The 19460-nt window shown below is 36.7% G+C and overlaps 1 protein-coding gene across 8 annotated transcripts in view; it reads left to right on the top strand.

Moving 5' to 3' along the window:
* Positions 1-19019, top strand: part of IQCB1 (IQ motif containing B1) — a 61419-nt gene extending 42400 nt beyond the window's left edge. For 7 of the 8 annotated variants that reach the window (XM_082459404.1, XM_082459410.1, XM_082459411.1 and 4 more), the window contains 3 exons: positions 2365-2496; positions 3975-4131; positions 4968-19019. In XM_082459404.1, coding sequence (XP_082315530.1) covers positions 2365-2496; positions 3975-4131; positions 4968-5197 — 519 coding nt within the window. In that variant the 3' untranslated portion in view covers positions 5198-19019. The remainder of the gene's footprint in view (positions 1-2364; positions 2497-3974; positions 4132-4967) is intronic. The other variant, XM_082459408.1, reaches the window with a different exon arrangement.
* The last annotated feature ends 441 nt before the right edge of the window (positions 19020-19460 follow it).

A 19460-nucleotide genomic window follows, 5' to 3' on the forward strand; every position in this document is an offset into this window, starting at 1 on the left:
CTTTAGGAAATCTGAACAGCCCAAGGGAATAGTTATACATGTACTCACAATGAGGTACTCCAATGAAACAGCCCAGTTCAGTAGCCCTATAAAGAAGTACAGAATAGATAAACCCTACCCATCTGCTCAGCATTTCTAAACAGCTTTTTAGTGCCCACTCTTAAATATCAGCTGAAAGTATCACTGGACGTCTGCAGGAAGCTAAGGCCGAAACAAATAGAATAAAACTACTTGGTGGAAATAGAGATACTGCAGGGATAAGAAAACTTGTAAAATGTATTATTTTCTCTGAGAGCTAAAAGAAAATAATACATGAAACAAAAACCAAGATGCTGGATAACAGGGAACAAATGGAATAAAATTTGAAAGAAAAAAAAAAAAGACATAATAAAAGGGCTAGAAAAAATGGTTTGGGAAATCTAGAGAGCAGGGCAAAAAGAAAACAGAACCAGTCTAGGAGGTCAAACATTTGAAACAAAGGAAAAAAAAAAAAAACCTGGAGGAGAAGAAATCAAATAATTTAAGATTTCTCAGAATTGAATATCATGTGGTTTAGATTAAAAACACTGACTGTCCAGTACAATGACAAAAATACACTCACATCTATTTCACATTATTGTGAAATACACTGGGGCGAAAAGTACTCCTCAACAGCATCATTGGAAGCTAAAAGATATTGGAGTAAGGCTGTCAAATGTTTGAGGGAAAATGATTTCCAACTAGAATTCTACATCCAACCAAACCATCAATTAAAGGTAAAGATAGACTAAAGACATTTTTATGCATCACAAAGTCTCTGAAACAAAGGAATAACCCAAGAAAGGACAACATGGAATCCAGGAAACACAAAGGAAAGATGAAAAGAGTCACCAGGATGATGGGGAGTGGGGGATCTCGGGATGACAGCTATGCACCAAGCATAGGGAATAATCTATCCAGATTGGGACAAGTCAGAAAGGTCCAGAATATGTGTATCTAAGAAAATTAATTTGATAGATTGCCTGATGTGTTTTAACGTATGAACAGGGCAGAAATTGTGATATGTAATCAGTGATAAATATATAGAAAAATAAGCACAGGAAAATAATAGAGTTATTAATTCCAGTGAAAATAAAAATATGCAAGGAAGAAAAAGTAATCATCACTACATGGTTGAAAAATGAATAGCCTTTATGTAGTCATAATAATGTAAACACTGAACATTAACATTAACTAAAATTATGATTTAATAATATTGGATATTTGGAGATATGGAAAGTATGTGTGAAAGAGAGCTAAGTCCTTACCTTTCATACGAGAAAGTCAATAGATAATACCTATCACTGAAAAAAATCACAAAAATGTAGATGGAGATAAACATCAGAAGAAAAACCTGAAACAACTAAAGTTGCTGTCTTTGGGGGAGAGGTTTTTAACATTTCTTCTAAAACTGACACTTTAAACAATAGTTATATCAACAAACTTTTTGGAAAGCCTCAAATAGTAAAATATTTTAGGTTTTGCAGGTCATACGGTTTCTTGGAACTATTCAACTCTACAGTTGTAGCCCAAAGGAAGCTGTGGACAGTATGTAAACAAATGAGCATGACTCTTGTTTCAATAAACATTTGTAGACACTGAATTTTGAATTTCACATAATTTTCACATGTCATGAAATAATTCTTTTCCTTTTGAACTTTGTAATCATATAAAATGTAAAAAACCATTTTTCAGCTGTTCAAAAACAGGCAGCAGGCTGGATTGACCTGTGGGCCATAATTTGCCAACCCTTGCCTTAAGCAATGTGAACATATAACTTTGATGAAAATAAAAACTACAAAGAAGGGAGAAGAGTGAAAAAAAAAATTGGGCAGAATAATTTCAAATGTGTCTCCACATCTTGCCTGTTACAAGATTTCTTATCAGGAATTCATTCTGAAGGACAGGAGAAAGCACATTCATTTACCAAGCTTTTTCTTGTATACCTTCTCCTTGATCTTTACAATCCTTTGGCTAAGTACAATTGGGATTCCTGTTTTCTGTAGACATAGAACCTGTCCTATAGAGATTGAATGACTTGCCCCAAATCAAACAGTTTTATAAGGGACTAGAATTAAGACTAGAACCCAAAGCTGATTTCCTATTTTTTTCTCTTTGTTGCCTTCTGTACAAATAATACATGAATATATCCTTGTAAAATATTAAAACACTACAGAAGAATATAACAATAAAGTTATTGTCCTCTGTCACCCCAGTCACAATCCTATCTTTCTCCCCATACACAAAAGAGTTAACAACTGTTGTCACTATATGTTTTTACAGGAAGAAAATAGTTCTGTTAGGGAAGAAAAAATCACAAATCTTTTTTTTTTTTTTTTGTCCCAGGCTCTTAAATTCCTAGCAAAGTGCCGTAAGAAAAAGAAACTATTTGCTCCTTGGCAAGGACTCAGAGAACTCACTGATGCATGCAGAGTTGAACTGAAGCAACAAGTGGATGACTATATCAGAAGACATCCAGTATGTAGGCTTTTGTGCCATGGTACCAGTGTTACATTATTGCAGTGGGTGATATTCACCAACAAATAAGTGTCTCAGCTGTATATGTACATTTATTGTTGGCATAAGGTAATGCAGTTGCTTTACCATAGTCAATGGATTTGGCGTCTTCTTATAATTACGTGGACCGTAGAGGTAAAGTCAATAGTAAAGGAGACTTCACTTCAAATTAGTGGTTTTCCATACTGCGTCAGCAAGACTTCTTCACATCCTCACCAACATTTATTATTTTCACATCCTAAAGAATGTGAAGTATTGTGATTTCGATTTGCATTCTCTAATAATTAGTGATTTTGAACATCTTTTCATGTGTTTATTGGCTATTTGTATATCTTTTTTGGAGAAATTTCAATTCAAGTCCTTTGCCCATTTTTTAATCAGGTCGTTTGTTTTTGTGTTGTTGAGTTTTAGGAGTTCTCTGTATATTCTGGATATTAATCCCATATCAGATGTATGATTTACAAATATTTTCTTCCATTCTGTGGGCTGCCTTTTTACTGTTGATAGTGTCCTTTGATACACAAAACTTTTTCATTTTGATGAAGTATAGTTTGTCTGGTTTTTCTTTTGTTGTCTGTGCCTTCAGTGTCATATTTAAGAAATCACTGCCAAATCTAATATCATGAAGCTTTTCCTCTGTCTTTTCTTCTAAGGGTTTTATAGTTTTAGTCCTTCTGTTTAGGTCTTTGATCTCTATTTTTTTTTAATGCACTGTGTGTGACTGTGATGCATTCTCCTGTTTAAAAAAGAAGTGCTGCTTTAGCCATACTCTAATACAGCTGTTACTCTGTGGCTGAAAAGTAAGGTGTTAGCTGGAGTAGGGCTGTATCCAAGATCCATGAACTGGAATATTTGAGAAAGCTGGGGTGTCAAGCTCTATCAGCTTCAATGTTGAGATTATTTCATCCTTGTCCAAACTAATTAGGTAAGTTCCTTTTAAAGTAGCTGACTAGCCAAAAGAATATGGTCCTTTGAATGATTTTGTCCCTTGTTCTGTGAAATTAGAAGCCGTTATAACATTATGGCTTAGATAAGTTTGGGAGTGGGGATAGGACAAGAAGTTAGGTAGTCTTACCAGGTGGGGCTAGAACAAAAGGATTGGTCTTGTTACTCCTCTTCCAGGCCAGTATCTTTACCAAACCATTTGTAATTTTCACTGTGATTCCTCAATCTTATCTCTTCTCCCAGAATACCATACTATGTGAGGAAGTGAGGTATAGGAGCATACCAAAAAGAATCTGGCCCACCTGCATTTTCATTTAAAGCTGCTTTTAAGAGGCTATTTAATGCTTGCTCAAGAGTACAAGGTAGATATCAACCATAACATTCAATTGATGAGAGACAGCTAAGCATTTTAGAACCTCTACTAAGTGGTTAAGTGAAATATACTTTGATATATGTGTCCTTCATGTGACAATTTTTTTGTCCTTTGTTCCCAGGGCTCTGAGGTATCAGGTGTGATCAACAGGGAGCTCCATTCCCAAGCACAAGAACGACTGCAACACTACTTCATGGGCAGGGCTCTAGAAGAGAGAGCCCAACAGCACAGGGAGGCACTGACGGCTCGGATCAACACCAACATTGAACAGTTGATGAGTATGTGCTCATTCCATTTTTGCTTCCTAAAAGGAACAGCCTATGTAAGATTTTGTGACATCTAGATCTTCAGAAGGAAAACACCATTTCGTGGTCTATTAGCCCATCTCCTATCCTCAGAAATTTCTCCTTCTAGATCATATCAGCACACAATGATTTCAAATGGTGCGGACCCCATAACCTTCTTGACTGCTTCCCTCAGCCTTGCAATCATTGATATGTGTCAACTTAGAAAAGTTATTAATTATAAAGATGCTGAGCCCTACTAGCCAGATTCTATTATATAGTATGAAAAGCTTTTTGAACATATTTTAAAAGTAGATGATGAGAGTGGTTATGGTGGCACTTTAATGAAGTGTTTTCACAAAAATTAATTCATCTGCTTCTCACAACCACTGGTGCATTTAATGAGAGATCCCATCCATGAAGCCAGTGTTTCAGATGGCCTCTGAAACACTTTTAGTATTTGTGGAGCAAAAAGGGCCAGGGTCCTCTCTTTAGTGCCATTACTTGCAAATTTTGTGTTTTTGAATGGATAGGTGGCTGGAACTGAGCCTCTCATCTGTAAAGATTCTGCTATTAAAAGTTCCTGCTCTTTTAAATAAACCATCTAAAAAAATCTACTTCTTTCTTTTATTCTTTCCCTTTAAACATGGAAGTGTGGGCTACAACTTGTGAATAGTCACATGCCATCTACAGCTGACAATAATAATAGACTCAGAGTTGGAACCTTGTTTTTGCCTGCTATTGCAGAGTTCCAACTCTGTAGTTTCCAAGTTCCTATTTGTTTGGTACAGAACTCTTCCACTCACCTTTTTATTTTCTGTTTACCACAGAAGCACCAAGTCTGAAGGAGGCAGAAGGAAAAGAACCTGAGCTCTTCCTAAGCAGATCCAGGCCTGTGGCAGCCAAGGCCAAGCAGGCCCATCTTAACACCCTGAAGCATATACAAGCACCCTGGTGGAAGAAGCTTGGGGAAGAAGCAAGAGATGAGATTGATATCCCAAAGGATGAACTTAGTATAGAATTAGGAACTTTATTCATTGGTGGAACCAAACCCCCTTAAGGGAGTTACCTGGAGGAATGACAAATTATATTTCAAGAGATTATATTGGTTCTGCCTCTGACATCCTAGTAGACTAGCATTATCCTAACTCATGGTTTTCCAGAGGTTCCTCTCCAAACAAGACTTGAAGGCAGTAAGCAGAGTTATCTTCTACCTCGATTTCAGTTTTCTTTTTCCATACTTCCATCCTTGGCCACACATAATAATTGGTATGGCTTTTATTATGGAACTAAACTCAGCATTGTATTCTATTGCATATATGAAATGTGATATTTCTATTTTTGTTTCTGCTGTTTTCCAACTAAAGGTGTTTTCTAAATAAATATTTTCAACAATTGTTCTGAAAAACTTGTCAGGGTTACTTCAGCTTTTCACATTTATTGATTTTTCTATTAATATAGGAAATGTGCTCTTGGCATTTATTACGGTGAGGAAAAGAAGTGGTCATTTGAAAGACATTTGACTATTTTCTACCAAACAGTGTTTGAACTCAATTTCTATCTTGTTATTTCTAAAAGGAACTACATTAAAAAGTCCTCCTAGGATTCAGTGCAAGAAAAATTTCTCCTGATCAAACTGCATTCTTTCTATTAAACTAAGAGAACTATATAACCCACTATTTGCATTTTGATTTGTCTGTTAGGAATCTCAGAGCTAAAACAATGCTTACTTTCTGTTATGATTCTCAATACCTACATGATTATTTGGTTCCAATCTAATAATTTCTGATTTTCCTGTTTATCTTTAACTGTGTTTTAATACCAGAAGCCACCTCTATTTGTGTTTGTGATAATATGGAATTTAAGTTAAAATCAATTAAATTATTGACTCCATATCATAAGGAACCTGGAGTGTGCTTTTTCTATAAATGAGTAGGAAAACCAGTATTTCCGGTTGGGAAGACCAAATACTATAATGTTGTTCATCCCACCAAAGTTAGTTTAGTAAAATTCTAGTCAAGATTCTAATGTAATTTTTATTCATAATTGAAAATGAATAAAATTCATTTGTAAGAATAAGCAGATGAGAGTTCTGATTTCACTTAGAAGGTAAAAAGCTCCATGAGAATGTTTCTTCCATCTTAACAAAAAAAATGCCAGGTAATCTATAAAAATCATTTTTCTTGAGCTTATCAGATAGTTGAGGCCTCAAGATAACCAAGTAAATTGATGGGACTCAGTATCTGTGAAATAAACCATTTCATCTTTTTTTTTTTTTAATTTATTTTTGGCTGTATTGGGTCTTCATTGCTCCACGTGGGCTTTCTCTAGTTGCGGCGAGTGGGGTCTACTCTTCGTTGCGGTGTATGGGCTTCTCATTTCGGTGGCTTCTCTTGTTGTGGAGCATGGGCTCTAGGCGCACGGGCTTCAGTAGTTGTGGCATGCGGGCTCAGCAGTTGTGGCGCATGGGCTTTGTTGCTCCACCGTATGTGGGATCTTCCAGGACCAGGGCTCGAACCCATGTCCCCTTCATTGGCAGGCGGATTTTTAACCACCGCACCACAAGGGAAGTCCCCCATTTCATCTTTAGTAGAGCACAAGAGACAAAGGTGGCTGGATAGGAAGAAATCAACTAAAATGTTAACAAATTCTTAGGAGTCCTAGGTGGTGCAGTGGATAAGGCTGCGCTTCCAGTGCAGGGGCCCCGGGTTTGATCCCTGGTCAGGGAACTTTATCCCACATGCATGCTGCAGCTAAGAGCTTGCATGCCACAACTAAGGAGCCCACGTGCTGCAACTAAGGAGCTGGCTAGCCACAACTAAGGAGCCTGCCTGCCGCAACTAAGACCTGGTGCAACCAAATAAATACATGTTTTAAAAGCAAAACAAAAAAAAACATTCTTAAAGGCCAAGTGTGGGTAGCATGTCAGTTTAGAATATCTAGGACCTTCCGAAGGAGAAGTTAGACCTCTACCAAACACAAACAAGAAAGTTTGGGAGCAGGGCAGACCTGAAGAGATGCCTTTAGTGGCACAGGCAAACGTGAAGTGATAGGCTGCTATTGGGTGACATGCCCAAAGACTCACCTGCTTTCCCAAACCCTTCTCTTAAAAGTCTTAAGCTGCTAGAGCAGGGGCAGCAAGCCCTGTTACCTCCAAGGCTCAGAGAAAATTCCATTGCGCTTAAGGAAGGAACAGAAACAAAACCTAGCTGTCTGTGTGTTGGGCGTGTGGGGTAGCGAACAGTCTAGCCCCCAGATACAAGTAGAGATCCAGTGTTGCTGAGGGCGGGATAGAAATAAAAACCCTCTCTCCTGGGAGGGAGGCAGGAAATGATTTTGGGCCCAGAAATCCTACACCAATAGAAAGCAGGTGTCTGCTAATGCTAATGATTGCTACTGAACTTTAATGATTAAATATTGAAGACTTTATTCATCTTATAAGTGAAAGTTTGTATCCTTTAACCAGCATCTCCCCATTTCCCCCACCTAGCCCCTGGGAACTACCATTCTACCTTCTACCTTATGTTTCTGAGTTTGACTTTTTTTTTTTTTTTTTTTTAAGATTCCACATAACAAGTGAGATCATATAGTTTTTCTCTGTATGGCTTATTTCACTTAGCACAATATCCTCCAGGCTCATCCTTGTCACAAATGCAGGATTTCCTTTCTTCTCATGACCAAATAATATTATATGTTTATATTTTCTGACATCTTCTGTATCTATTCATCCATTAACACTTAGATTGTTTTCATATGTTGACGATTGTGAATAATGCTGCAATGATGCCTCTGAGATACTGATTTCATTTCCTGCAGGTATATACCCTGAAGGGGGCTTGCTGGATTACATGGTAGTTCTATTTTTGGGTTTTGTTTTTTTTTTTTAGGAACCTCTATACTCTTCCATAATGGCTGTACCAATTTACACTCCAACCAACAGTGTACAAGGGTTTCCTTTTCTCCATATTCTTGCCAACACTTATCTCTTGTTTTTTTTAATAAAAGACATCTTAACAGGTGTGAGGTGATATCTCATTGTGGTTTTGATTTGCATTTCCCTGATGATTAGTGATGCTGAGCACCTTTTCATGTACTTTTTGGCCATTTGTGATATAATGTTATCCACTGGAGTTAATGCAAACTCCAAAGTTGAGGTCATAGTCCCCAACAAAATTCCCTCATAAATTCAGATATACCCAGACTTCCCACACTTCTGACCAACTTACCACAAATTTGGGGGTTCCCACAAACCTATCAGGTTTGATAATTCTCTAGGATAAACCAGAGAACTCAGGAAACAAAATACTTTTGACTAGTTTTGCTGTAGTGATACAAATAAAGTTTAGCCAAGTAAAGAACACTTAGGGCAAGGTCTTGGAGGATCCCAAACATGGAGCTTCCATGCCTTCTCCCCATGGAATCAGGATGCATCACCGTCCTGGCACACTGATGTGCTCACCAACCAGGAAGTTCAAATGACCCTTAATGTTCAGAGTTTTTACTGGAGTTTCATTACATAGGCATGATTAATTGTACCAGTGGCCATGTGACAGAAATCAATCCCCAGCCCCTGACACCTTGCCAGTGGTCAGAAGGTCAGGCTGATATCATGTGGCTCAAAGCCTCAAAACTCTAATCCCTTTGAGCCCACCACAAAGAATAAAGACACTCCTATTGCTCAGGAAATTCCAAGGGTTTAGAAGCCCCATCCCAGGAACTCGAGGCAAAGAACAAATTCTTTACTATACAACAACCCCACATTAACTGTCTGATACAAAGAGAGATGTACCCATATCTGGGCATAAACAGTATCTACCTTAGTCTTTTCTGTTCTACACATGTATGACGTTTAGTCAAAAATTGAGACACACAAAAAAGCTGGGAAAAAAAAAACTTTTGTCGAGAGATAACAAACCCAGATTCAGAGATGACTCAGATATTGGAATTCACAAAAAAATACCGTAATAACTGTTATTAATAAAAGACAAAATGTAAAAGTAAACAACGTGCAAAAACAAATGGAGAATTTCACAGAGATGGAAGCTTTTAAAATAGATTAGTGGAAATGCTAGCAAAAGCACAATATCAGAGGTTAAGTTCGTTAGCAGTTCTTTGACAAGTTCATTAGCAGACTAGAATTGAATAAAGAATAGGTAAATTTGCCAATACATCAATAGAAATTTTCCAAACAGAAACACCAAGAGAAAAGAAAAAAATGAGGGGTGGGGCAGTAAGGAGAACAGAGCCTCCAAGAGCTAGGAGACAATATCAAACAATATGACATGCAAGTAATTGAAGTCCCAGAAGCAGAAGAAAGAGAAATGAGGTAGAAATAGATGAAGTAAAAATGGCCAAGGATTTTTGAAAAATTAATGAAACACAGATTCAAGAATCCCAGAGAACCTCAAGCAGGATAAATAACAATTATGTTACAAATGTAAAAACACACCTAAATACATCATAGTCACATTGCTTCAAATCAAAGATAAATAGGAAATCATGAGAGCAGAGAAAAAGGAAAATTTTATACCAAGAAACAAATATAAGAGTTTCAACAGACTTCTCATCAGAAACTATACAAGCCTGAAGACAATGGAAATGACATCTTTAGAATGCTAATAGAAAAAACTATCAACCCAGAATTCCACATACAGCAATAATATCTTTCAAAAAATTAAGGCAAAATAAAGATATTTTCCAGAAAAACAAAGCTGATCATAAAGGAAAAACTAAAGATTTTTTAGAAGAAGGAACAGGATACAAGATAGAAATTAGATCTACACAAAAAAAAGTGAGGGAAATTGTAAAAATTAAGTAAATATAAAAGATTTTTTCTTACTTTTAATCAATTTAGAAATTAATTTACTGTCAAAGATAGAGAATCTCAAAAGCAGCAAAAGAGAAGTGACTTGTCACATACAAGGGATCCTCAATAAAATATCAGCAGATTTGTTATCAGAAACATTGGAGGCCAAAAGCAGTGGGCCAATATATTCAATGTGCTAAGAGAAAAAAACCTGTCAAACAAGAATCCCATATCTAACAAAACTGTATTTCAAGAGTGTGAGAGAAATTAAGGCATTCACGGATTAACAAAAGCTGAGGAAGTTGATTATCACTACACCTGCCTGGCAAGAAATGTTTAAGAGTCCTTCAGGGTGTAATGAAAGGACATTAGACAGTCAAAGATGGTATGAAGAAATAAATATCTAGATAAAGGAATCTGGGTGATGGCAGGCATCTGATTGAAGACAACAGCATCTGAGAAAATAGAAACCCTACCATTTGGATGATTCAGTGAACAAACCGTGGATTCATGGCTGTGGTTTTTCCATAGACTCTTAATCATTTCCTATTTAGGACTGTTGCAAAATAATTCATATATGTAATGGGGATGTGTAAAGTCTCAAAGGATGACAGAAAAGCTATACATTTAAAGTAAGATCTGGGAAAAAAAGCATTTATAGGACTCACTCTCACAGGTCACATTTACATTTAAAATAAAAGCAACCATATGGAAATATTAGGCCAGTTTGTTTTTAAATGTCTATTTCTGACTTCTGAATGTATTTACTTGAGTTTGTAAATGTCTCAAAGAAATGAGGGAAACATGATGTTCTCAAAGGCCTACTTCTTCTTTGCCAAAGTGTCAAGAACATTCATGGTAACAAAACTATATCTACATAGCCACTCTAACACACTCATACGAATTAAAGGGCTTAAAAGTTATACTTCCAAAAAAACATATTTCTTATTTCTTAATAAAATTTTAAACATTCTACTTCTTCCATGGGTTTTTTGAAGAGAGGTTCTACAGTTTCTTGGTCAGCAAATAGAGGAACTGAAGAGCTTGTGTTCTGTAGGCAAATGTTAACTGATACACACCTAATGTCTGTAAGACTGAAAAATGTTTGGAGAGTTGTACATCTGCATGCTGTAGTTGGGTTAAGGAGTTTCAAATTATATAACAGAAGCAACATAATTTTTTAAAAATTAAAGTCAACCTTTTCCCTTAAGGAGTCTACAGTATAAAACAATGATTTTCAATGTGTGCTTATGGATCCCTGGAGGGGGTTGTCCTGAGATCCCTTCACTTACCGAAGAGTCAAAACTATTTTCATCATAATACCAAGATGTTATTTGCCTTTTACACTGTGTCAATATTTGCAATGATAGTACAAAAGCAATGGTGGTGAAACTGCTGGCACAAATCAAGGCAGAGGCACCCGACTGTTAGCAGTAACCATTGCATTCTTCATAGCCAGGCATTCACAGTATTGAAAACAAAAGATGACCTTCACTTAAGAATGTTCTTGATAAAGGAGTAAAAATTAATTTTATTAAACTTCAACTTTACATATTAATATGAACTCACATTTGAATACATACCAATATTACTTAGTTAAAAGGTATTATTAAAAATAAAATTACATAAACTGACAGTTCAATAAATCATATTTGAAAGTATTATATCTACTGTATCCCTATATGGGAAATACCGTGTGTGTGTGTGTGTGTGTGTGTGTGTGTGTGTGTGTGTGTGTGTTTCTCAACATTTCTGCACATTCGGTGATGATATATTAGTAGTTTGAAGTCAGACATGGTGGATGTGCCTATACCACAGAAATCAGTAAATGGTACATGTCTAAAATTTTACCCCTGAAGAAATATTTACCCCAGTTGTTAAACATTTACCAGCACATCACTGGATATAATCTACCTAAACAAAAGTTCAGTGGGATCTGTGATGGTTAATTTTATGTGTCAACTTGACTAGGCTAAGGGATGCCAAGACAGATGGTAAAACATTATTTCTGGGTGTGTCAGTGTTTCTAGAAGAGATTAGCATTTGAATCAATATACTGAGTAAAGAAAATCTGCCCTCACCAATGTGGGCATGCATCATCCAATCTGCTGAGGGCCCAAATAGAAAAAGGTGAGAAAGAAGAGTGAATTCTTATTGTCTCTTTCTGAGCTAGGATGTCAGATATAGTAGCTTCTGGTTTTCAGGCCCTTCAGACTCTGGGACTTACACCAGCAGTCCCCCAGTTCTCAAGCCTTTGGCCTGAGACTGGGAGTTATACCACTGACTCCCCTAGTATTCAGGCCTTTGGATGGGGACTAAATACCACTGGCTTTCCTCGTTCTCCAGTTTGCAGAAGGCAGATTGTGGGACTTATCCTCCTTAACCAGTGAGCCAATTTCTATAGTAAATCTCTTCTTATATATAACTATATATCTATAAAAAAGATGTATTCGTTCTGTTTTTTCCAGAGAACGCTAATACAGAGTCATCATTAATTTAAGTATATTAGGTGGTCCTGAAACCCAAAAGTTTAAGAACTCCTGATCAAAGATAATCTTGCAGCATTAGTCTTTAAGTTTGTCCCTTACCTAGTCTATCTGAGAATGTAAGGATATGCTATTCATAGACCCTTCATCAAATCATCCCACCTTGCCTCTTTTCAGTAACCTAACTATACTACTCCTACTCCTAATCCTACTCCTTCTCCTACAACTGCTGCTGTTGCATTTCATTGCAACTATTGCAATAAATAGTTGACATTTATTGTGTGAAATGTGCCTGACTCTGCTAAGTATTTTATGATCATTATTTCATTAATTTCTTACAAGAACCCTACAAGATAGGAACATTTATAATTTTCATTCTATAGATGTGAAAACTGAAGCTGTGAGACATTGACTAACTTGCCCAAGTTTAAATCCAGGTCTATATAACTCTAAAATGAACCACTTATTCATTTCAATTAATCATCTATTCATTCACTCACTCTTTTGGTACTTGAGATTTATGTAGGTATTTAATTGGTTGCGTGAAAATGGCCCATCTGCTTTATGGAACATCTCTTGAGGGCTGGGATGGTGCCCTATAATTTTTTTTAGTCCCTCAACTATTATTTATGAACTTTGAGGTACTCAATTAATAATTGTTAAGGACTGAGTTCTCAGTATTTGACAAAGTGTCTATTACGTCAGAGATTTTAAACTCTAAGATACTATTCATTCAGTGAATACCTATAAGCATCTATGATGTAAAAGATGCTGTGCTAGATGCAGAAGGCACATACAGTCTCTGCTAATGGAGCTTATGTTCCAATAGAAGAGATAAACATTAAACAAGTAAATGATTTAAAGTGTGATGACTATTATTTTGCAGGAAATGATGTGTATATGAGAGTCACTAACTTAGTCTGGGAGATGACCAGAAGAAGCCCCTCAAAGAAATGAACTAAAGAATGAACTGAGTGAATTACAGAAAGTTAGATGAAATGAAATGGCAGAGGATTATGTCTCAGATGAAGGAACAAGATAAAACCCCAGAAAAACAACTAAATGAAGTGGAGATAGGCAACCGTCCAGAAAAAGAATTCAGAATAATGATAGTGAAGATGATCCAGGGTCTCAGAAAAAGAATGGAGGCAAAGACTGAGAAGATGCAAGAAATGTTTAACAAAGATCTAGAGGAACTAAAGAACAAACAGAGATTAACAATACAATAACTGAAATGAAAAATACACTATAAGGAATCAATAGCAGAATAAATAAGGCAGAAGAATGGATAAGTGACCTGGAAGACAGAATAGTGGAAATCACTGCCATGGAATAGAATAAAGAAAAAAGAATGAAAAGAAATGAAGACAGCCTAAGAGACCTCTGGGACAACATTAAATGAAGCAACATTCACATTATAGGGGTCCCAGAAGGAGAAGAGAGAGAGAAAGGACCTGAGAACATATTTGAAGAGATAATAGCTGAAAACTTCCCTAACATGGGGAAGGAAACAGTCAACCAAGTTCAGGAAGGGCAGAGAGTCCCAGGCAGGATAAACCCAAGGAGGAACACACTGAGACACATAGTAAAAAAATTGACAAAAATTGAAGACAAAGAAAAAAATATTAAAATCAACAAGGGAAATATGTCAAATAACATACAAGGGAATCCCCATAAGATTATCAGCTGATTTCTCAGCAGAAACTCTGCAAGCCAGAAGGGAGTGGCAAGGAAATATTTAAAGTGATGAAAGGGAAGAACCTACAACCAAGAATACTCTACCCAACAAGTCTCTCATTCAGATTTGATGGAGAAATCAAAAGCTTTACAGAAAGCAAAAGCTAAGAGAATTCAGCACCACCAGACCAGCTTTGCAACAAGTGCTAAAGGAACTCCTCTAGGTGGGAAAGAGACTAGCAACTAAAAAAAACCTTGTACATATATACACTGCTATAGCAAAACCTCATGGGAACAGCAAACCCAAAAACTACAATAGATACACACATGAAAAAGAAAAAGCAACCCAAACACAACACTACAGATGTTCATCAGACTACAAGAGAAGAGAACAAGAGGAAGGGAAGAAAAAAGACCTACAAAAACAAACACAAAACAATTAAGAAAATGGCCATAGGAATACATATATTGATAATTACCTTAAATGTAAATGGATTAAATGCACCAACCAAAAGACACAGACTGGCTGAGTGGATACAAAAACAAGACCCATATATACGCTGTCTAAAACAGACCCACCTCATACAGGGACACATACAGGCTGAAAGTGAGGGGATGGAAGAAGGTATTCCACACAAATGGAAATCAAAAGAAAGCTGGAGTAGCAATACTCATATAAGACAAAATAGACTTTAAAATAAAGACTGTTATAAAAAACAAAGAAGGACACTACATAATGATCAAGGGATCAATCCAAGAAGAAGACATAACAATTATAAATATATATGTACTCAACATAGGAGCACCTAAATATATAAGGCAGATACTAACAGCCATAAAGGGAGAAATCGACAGTAACACAATAATAGTGGGGGACTTTAAGAAGCCAGTTTCATCAATGGAAAGATCATCCAGACAGAAAATCAATAAGGAAACATAGGCCTTAGGTGACACATTAGACCAGAGGGACTTAATTGATAGAACATTCCATCCAAAAGCAGCAGAATACACATTCTTCTTAAGTGCACACGGAACATTCTCCAGGATTGACCATATGCCGGGCCACAAGACGAACCTCGGTAAATTTAAGAAAACTGAAATCATATCAAGCATTTCTTCTGATCACAACACTATGAGATTAGAAATAAACTACAAGGAAAAAAACTATAAAAAACACAAACACGTGGAGGCTAAGCAATATGCTACTAAACAACCAATGGATCACTGAAGAAATTAAAAAATACCTAGAGACAAATGAAAATGAAAGCACAATGATCCAAAACTTATGGGATGCAGCAAAAGCAGTTCTAAGAGGGATGTTTATAGCAATAAAATCTTACCTCAGGAAACAAGAAAAATCTCAAATAAACAACCTAAGCTTACACCTAAAGAAACTAGAGAAAGAAGAACAAACCCCAAAGTTAGTAGAAGGAAAGAAATCATAAAGATCAGAGCAGAAATAAATGAAATAGAGACAAAGAAAACAATAGCAAAGACCAATGAAACTAAAAGCTGCTTCTTTGAAAAGACAAACAGAATTGATAAACATTTAGCCAGAATCATCAAGAAAAAAAGGGCAAGGACTCAAATCAATAAAATTAGAAATGAAAAAGGAGAAGTTACAACTGACACCACAGAAATACAAAGGATCATAAAAGACTACTACAAGCAACTATATGCCAATAAAATGACAACCTGGAAGAAATGGACAAATTTTTAGAAAGGTACAGTCTCCCAAGATTGAAGCTGGAAGAAATAGAAAATATGAACAGACTAATCACAAGCACTGAAATTGAAACTGTGATTAAAAAACTCCCAACAAACAAAGGTCCAGGACCTGATGGCTTCAGAGGCAAATTCTATCAAACATTTAGAGAAGAGATAACACCTATCCTTCTCACACTCTTCCAAAATATAGCAGAGGGAGGAACACACCCAAACTCATTCTATGAGGCCACCATCACCCTGATACCAAAACCAGACAAAGATACCACAAAAAAAAAGAAAATTACAGGCCAATATCACTGATGAACACAGACGCAAAAATTCTCAACAAAGTACTAGCAAACTGAATCCAACAATACATTTAAAGGATCATACACCATGATCAAGTGGGATTTATCCCAGGGATCTAAGGATTTTTCAATATCCACAAATCAATCAGTGTGATACCCCACATCAACAAATTGAAGAATAAAAACCAAATGATCATCTCAATAGATGCAGAAAAGCTTTTGACAAAATCCAGCACCGATTTATGATAAAAACTCTCCAGAAAGTGGGCATAGAGGGAATATACCTAAACCTAATAAAGGCCATATATGACAAACCTACAGCTAACATCATACTCAATGGTGAAAAGCTGAAAGCATTTCCTCTAAGATCAGGAAGAAGACAAGAATGTCCACTCTTGCCGCTTTTATTCAACATAGTTTTGGAAGTCCTAGCTATGGCAATCAGAGAAGAAAAAGGAATCCAAACTGGAAAAGAAGACGTTAAACTGTCACTGTTTGCAGATGACATGATACTATACATAGAAAATCCTAAAGATGCTACCAGAAAACTACTAGAGCTCATCAATGAATTTGGTAAAGTTGCAGGTTACAAAATTAATAAACAGAAATCTGTTGCATTTCTATACACTAACAATGAAAGATCAGAAAGAGAAATTCAAGAAACAATCCCATTTACCATCGCATCAAAAAGAGTAAAATACGTAGGAATAAACCTACCTAAGGAGACAAAAAACCTGTACCCTGAAAACTATAAGACACTGATGAAAGAAATCAAAGAAGACACAAACAGATGGAAAGATATACCATGTTCTTGGATTGGAATAATCAATATTGTCAAAATGAGTATACTACCCAAGGCAATCTACAGATTCAATGCAATTCCTATCAAATTACCAATGGCATTTTTCACAGAAGTAGAACAAAAAATCATAAAATTTGTATGGAGACACAAAAGACCCCGAATAGCCAAAGCAACCTTGAGAAAGAAAAACGGAGCTGGAGGAATCAGACTCCCTGACCTCAGACTATACTACAAAGCTACAGTTGTCAAAACAGTATGGTACTGGCACAAAAATAGACATATAGATCAATGGAACAGGATAGGAAGCCCAGAAATAAACCCACACACCTATGGTCAATTAATCTATGACAATGGAGGCAAGACTACACAATGGTGGAAAGACAGTCTCTTCAACAAATGGAGCTGGGAAAACTGGACAGCTACACTAAAAAAAAGAAAATAGATAATTCTTTAACACCATGCACAAAAATAAGCCCAAAATGGATTAAAGACCTAAATGTGAGACCAGACACTATAAAACTCCTAGAGGAAAACATAGGCAGAACACTCTCTGACATAAATCACAGCAATATTTTTTTCGATTTGTCCCCCAGAATAATGGAAATAAAAACAAAAATAAACAAATGGGACATAATTAAACTCAAAAGCTTTTGCACAGTAAAGGAAACCATAAACAAAATGACAAGACAACCCACGGAGTGGGAGAAAATACTTGCAAATGATGTGACTGACAAGGGATTAGACTCCAAAATTTACAAACAGTTCATGAGGCTTAATATCCTCAAAACAAACAACCCAATCAAAAAATGGGCAGAAGACCTAAATAGACATTTCTCCAAAGAAGACATACAGATGGCCAAGAGGCACATGAAAGGATGTTCAACATCACTAATTATTAGAGAAATGCAATAACTATGATATCACCTCACACCAGTCAAAATGGCTATCATCAAAAAATCCACAAACAGTAAATGCTGGAGAGGGTTTGGAGAGAAGGGACCCCTCTTACACTGTTGGTGGGAATGTAAATTGGTACAGCCACTTTGGAGAACAGTATGGAGAATAGTTCATTAAAAAACTAAAAACAGAGCTACCATATGACCCAGCAATCCCACTCCTGGGCATATATCTGGAGAAAACCATGGTTCAAAAGGATACATGCACCCCAATGTTCATTGCAGCACTGTTTACAATAGCCAAGACATGGAAGCAACCTAAATGTCCATTGACAGAGGAATGGATAAAGAGGATGTGGTACATATATACAATGGAATATTACTCAGCCATTAAAAAGAATGAAATAATGCCATCTGCAGCAACATGGATGGACCTAGAGATTGCCATACTGAGTGAAGTAAGTCAGATAGAGAAAGAGAAATATCATACGATATCCCTTATATGTGGAACCTAAAAAGATATGATACAAGTGAACTTATTTAGAAAATAGAAACAGACTCACTGACCTAGAGAACAACTTAAGGTTACCGGGGGGAAGGGTGGGGGGAAGGGATAGTTAGGGAGTTTGGGATCGACATGTACACACTGCTATATTTAAAATGGATAACCAACAAGGACCTACTGTATAGCACAGGGAACTCTGCTCAATGTTATGTGGCAGCCTGGATGGGAGGGGAGTTTGGGGGAGAATGTATACATGTATATGTATGGCTGAGTTGCTTCGCTGTGTACCTGAAACTATCACAATATTGTTAATTGGCTATACTCCAATATAAAATTTAAAAAATTTTAAATATAGAAAATAAAATATAAAGTGGATAGAAAAAAAATAAAGAATTTTATGATTAAAAAAAAAAAAGAATGGGGCTTCTCGGGTGGCGCAGTGGTTGAGAGTCTGCCTGCCAGTGCAGGGGACACGGGTTCGGGCCTGGTCTGGGAAGATCCCACATGCCGCGGAGCGGCTGGGCCCGTGAGCCACAATTACTGAGCCTGTGCGTCTGGAGCCTGTGCTCCGCAATGGGAGAGGCCGCGACAGTGAGAGGCCCGCGCACCGTGAAGAGTGTCCCCCGCTTGCCGCAACTAGAGAAAGCCGTCGCACAGAAACGAAGACCCAACACAGCCAAAAATAAATAAATAAATTAATTAATTTTAAAAAAAAAGAATGAATTGAGCAGCTCAAGGAGTAGAAGGGGAGTGTTCCATGAAGAGGGAATGAAAAAATTGTATACCTATTGAACCAATATATTATGAAGAAGGCAATTGGTAACTATTTGTTGAGTGCAGATTTGGCTAGCACACATGGAAAAGTGGTCTTGCCCTCCCATTAAGAGACCCAAGCAATTTTAAGTGCTTTGAATTCTCATGTAATACACTCAAAAAAATATCTAATAGGCAGAATAGAAAGATTAAAAAAATAAATCAAGTTAAAGTAATAAATATGGAATGAATAAATTGGCTTCATAGGATGCCCATAAGACATAGAGAAGACAAGACGGTTGAGGGACTTTCTTGGTGATCCAGTGGTTAAGACTCCATCCTCCCAATGCAGGGGGCCTGGGCTCAATTCCTGGTCAGGGAAC

Source organism: Balaenoptera physalus, assembly GCF_965194825.1.
Source record: "Balaenoptera physalus genome assembly, chromosome: 4".
NCBI lineage: Eukaryota > Metazoa > Chordata > Mammalia > Artiodactyla > Balaenopteridae > Balaenoptera > Balaenoptera physalus.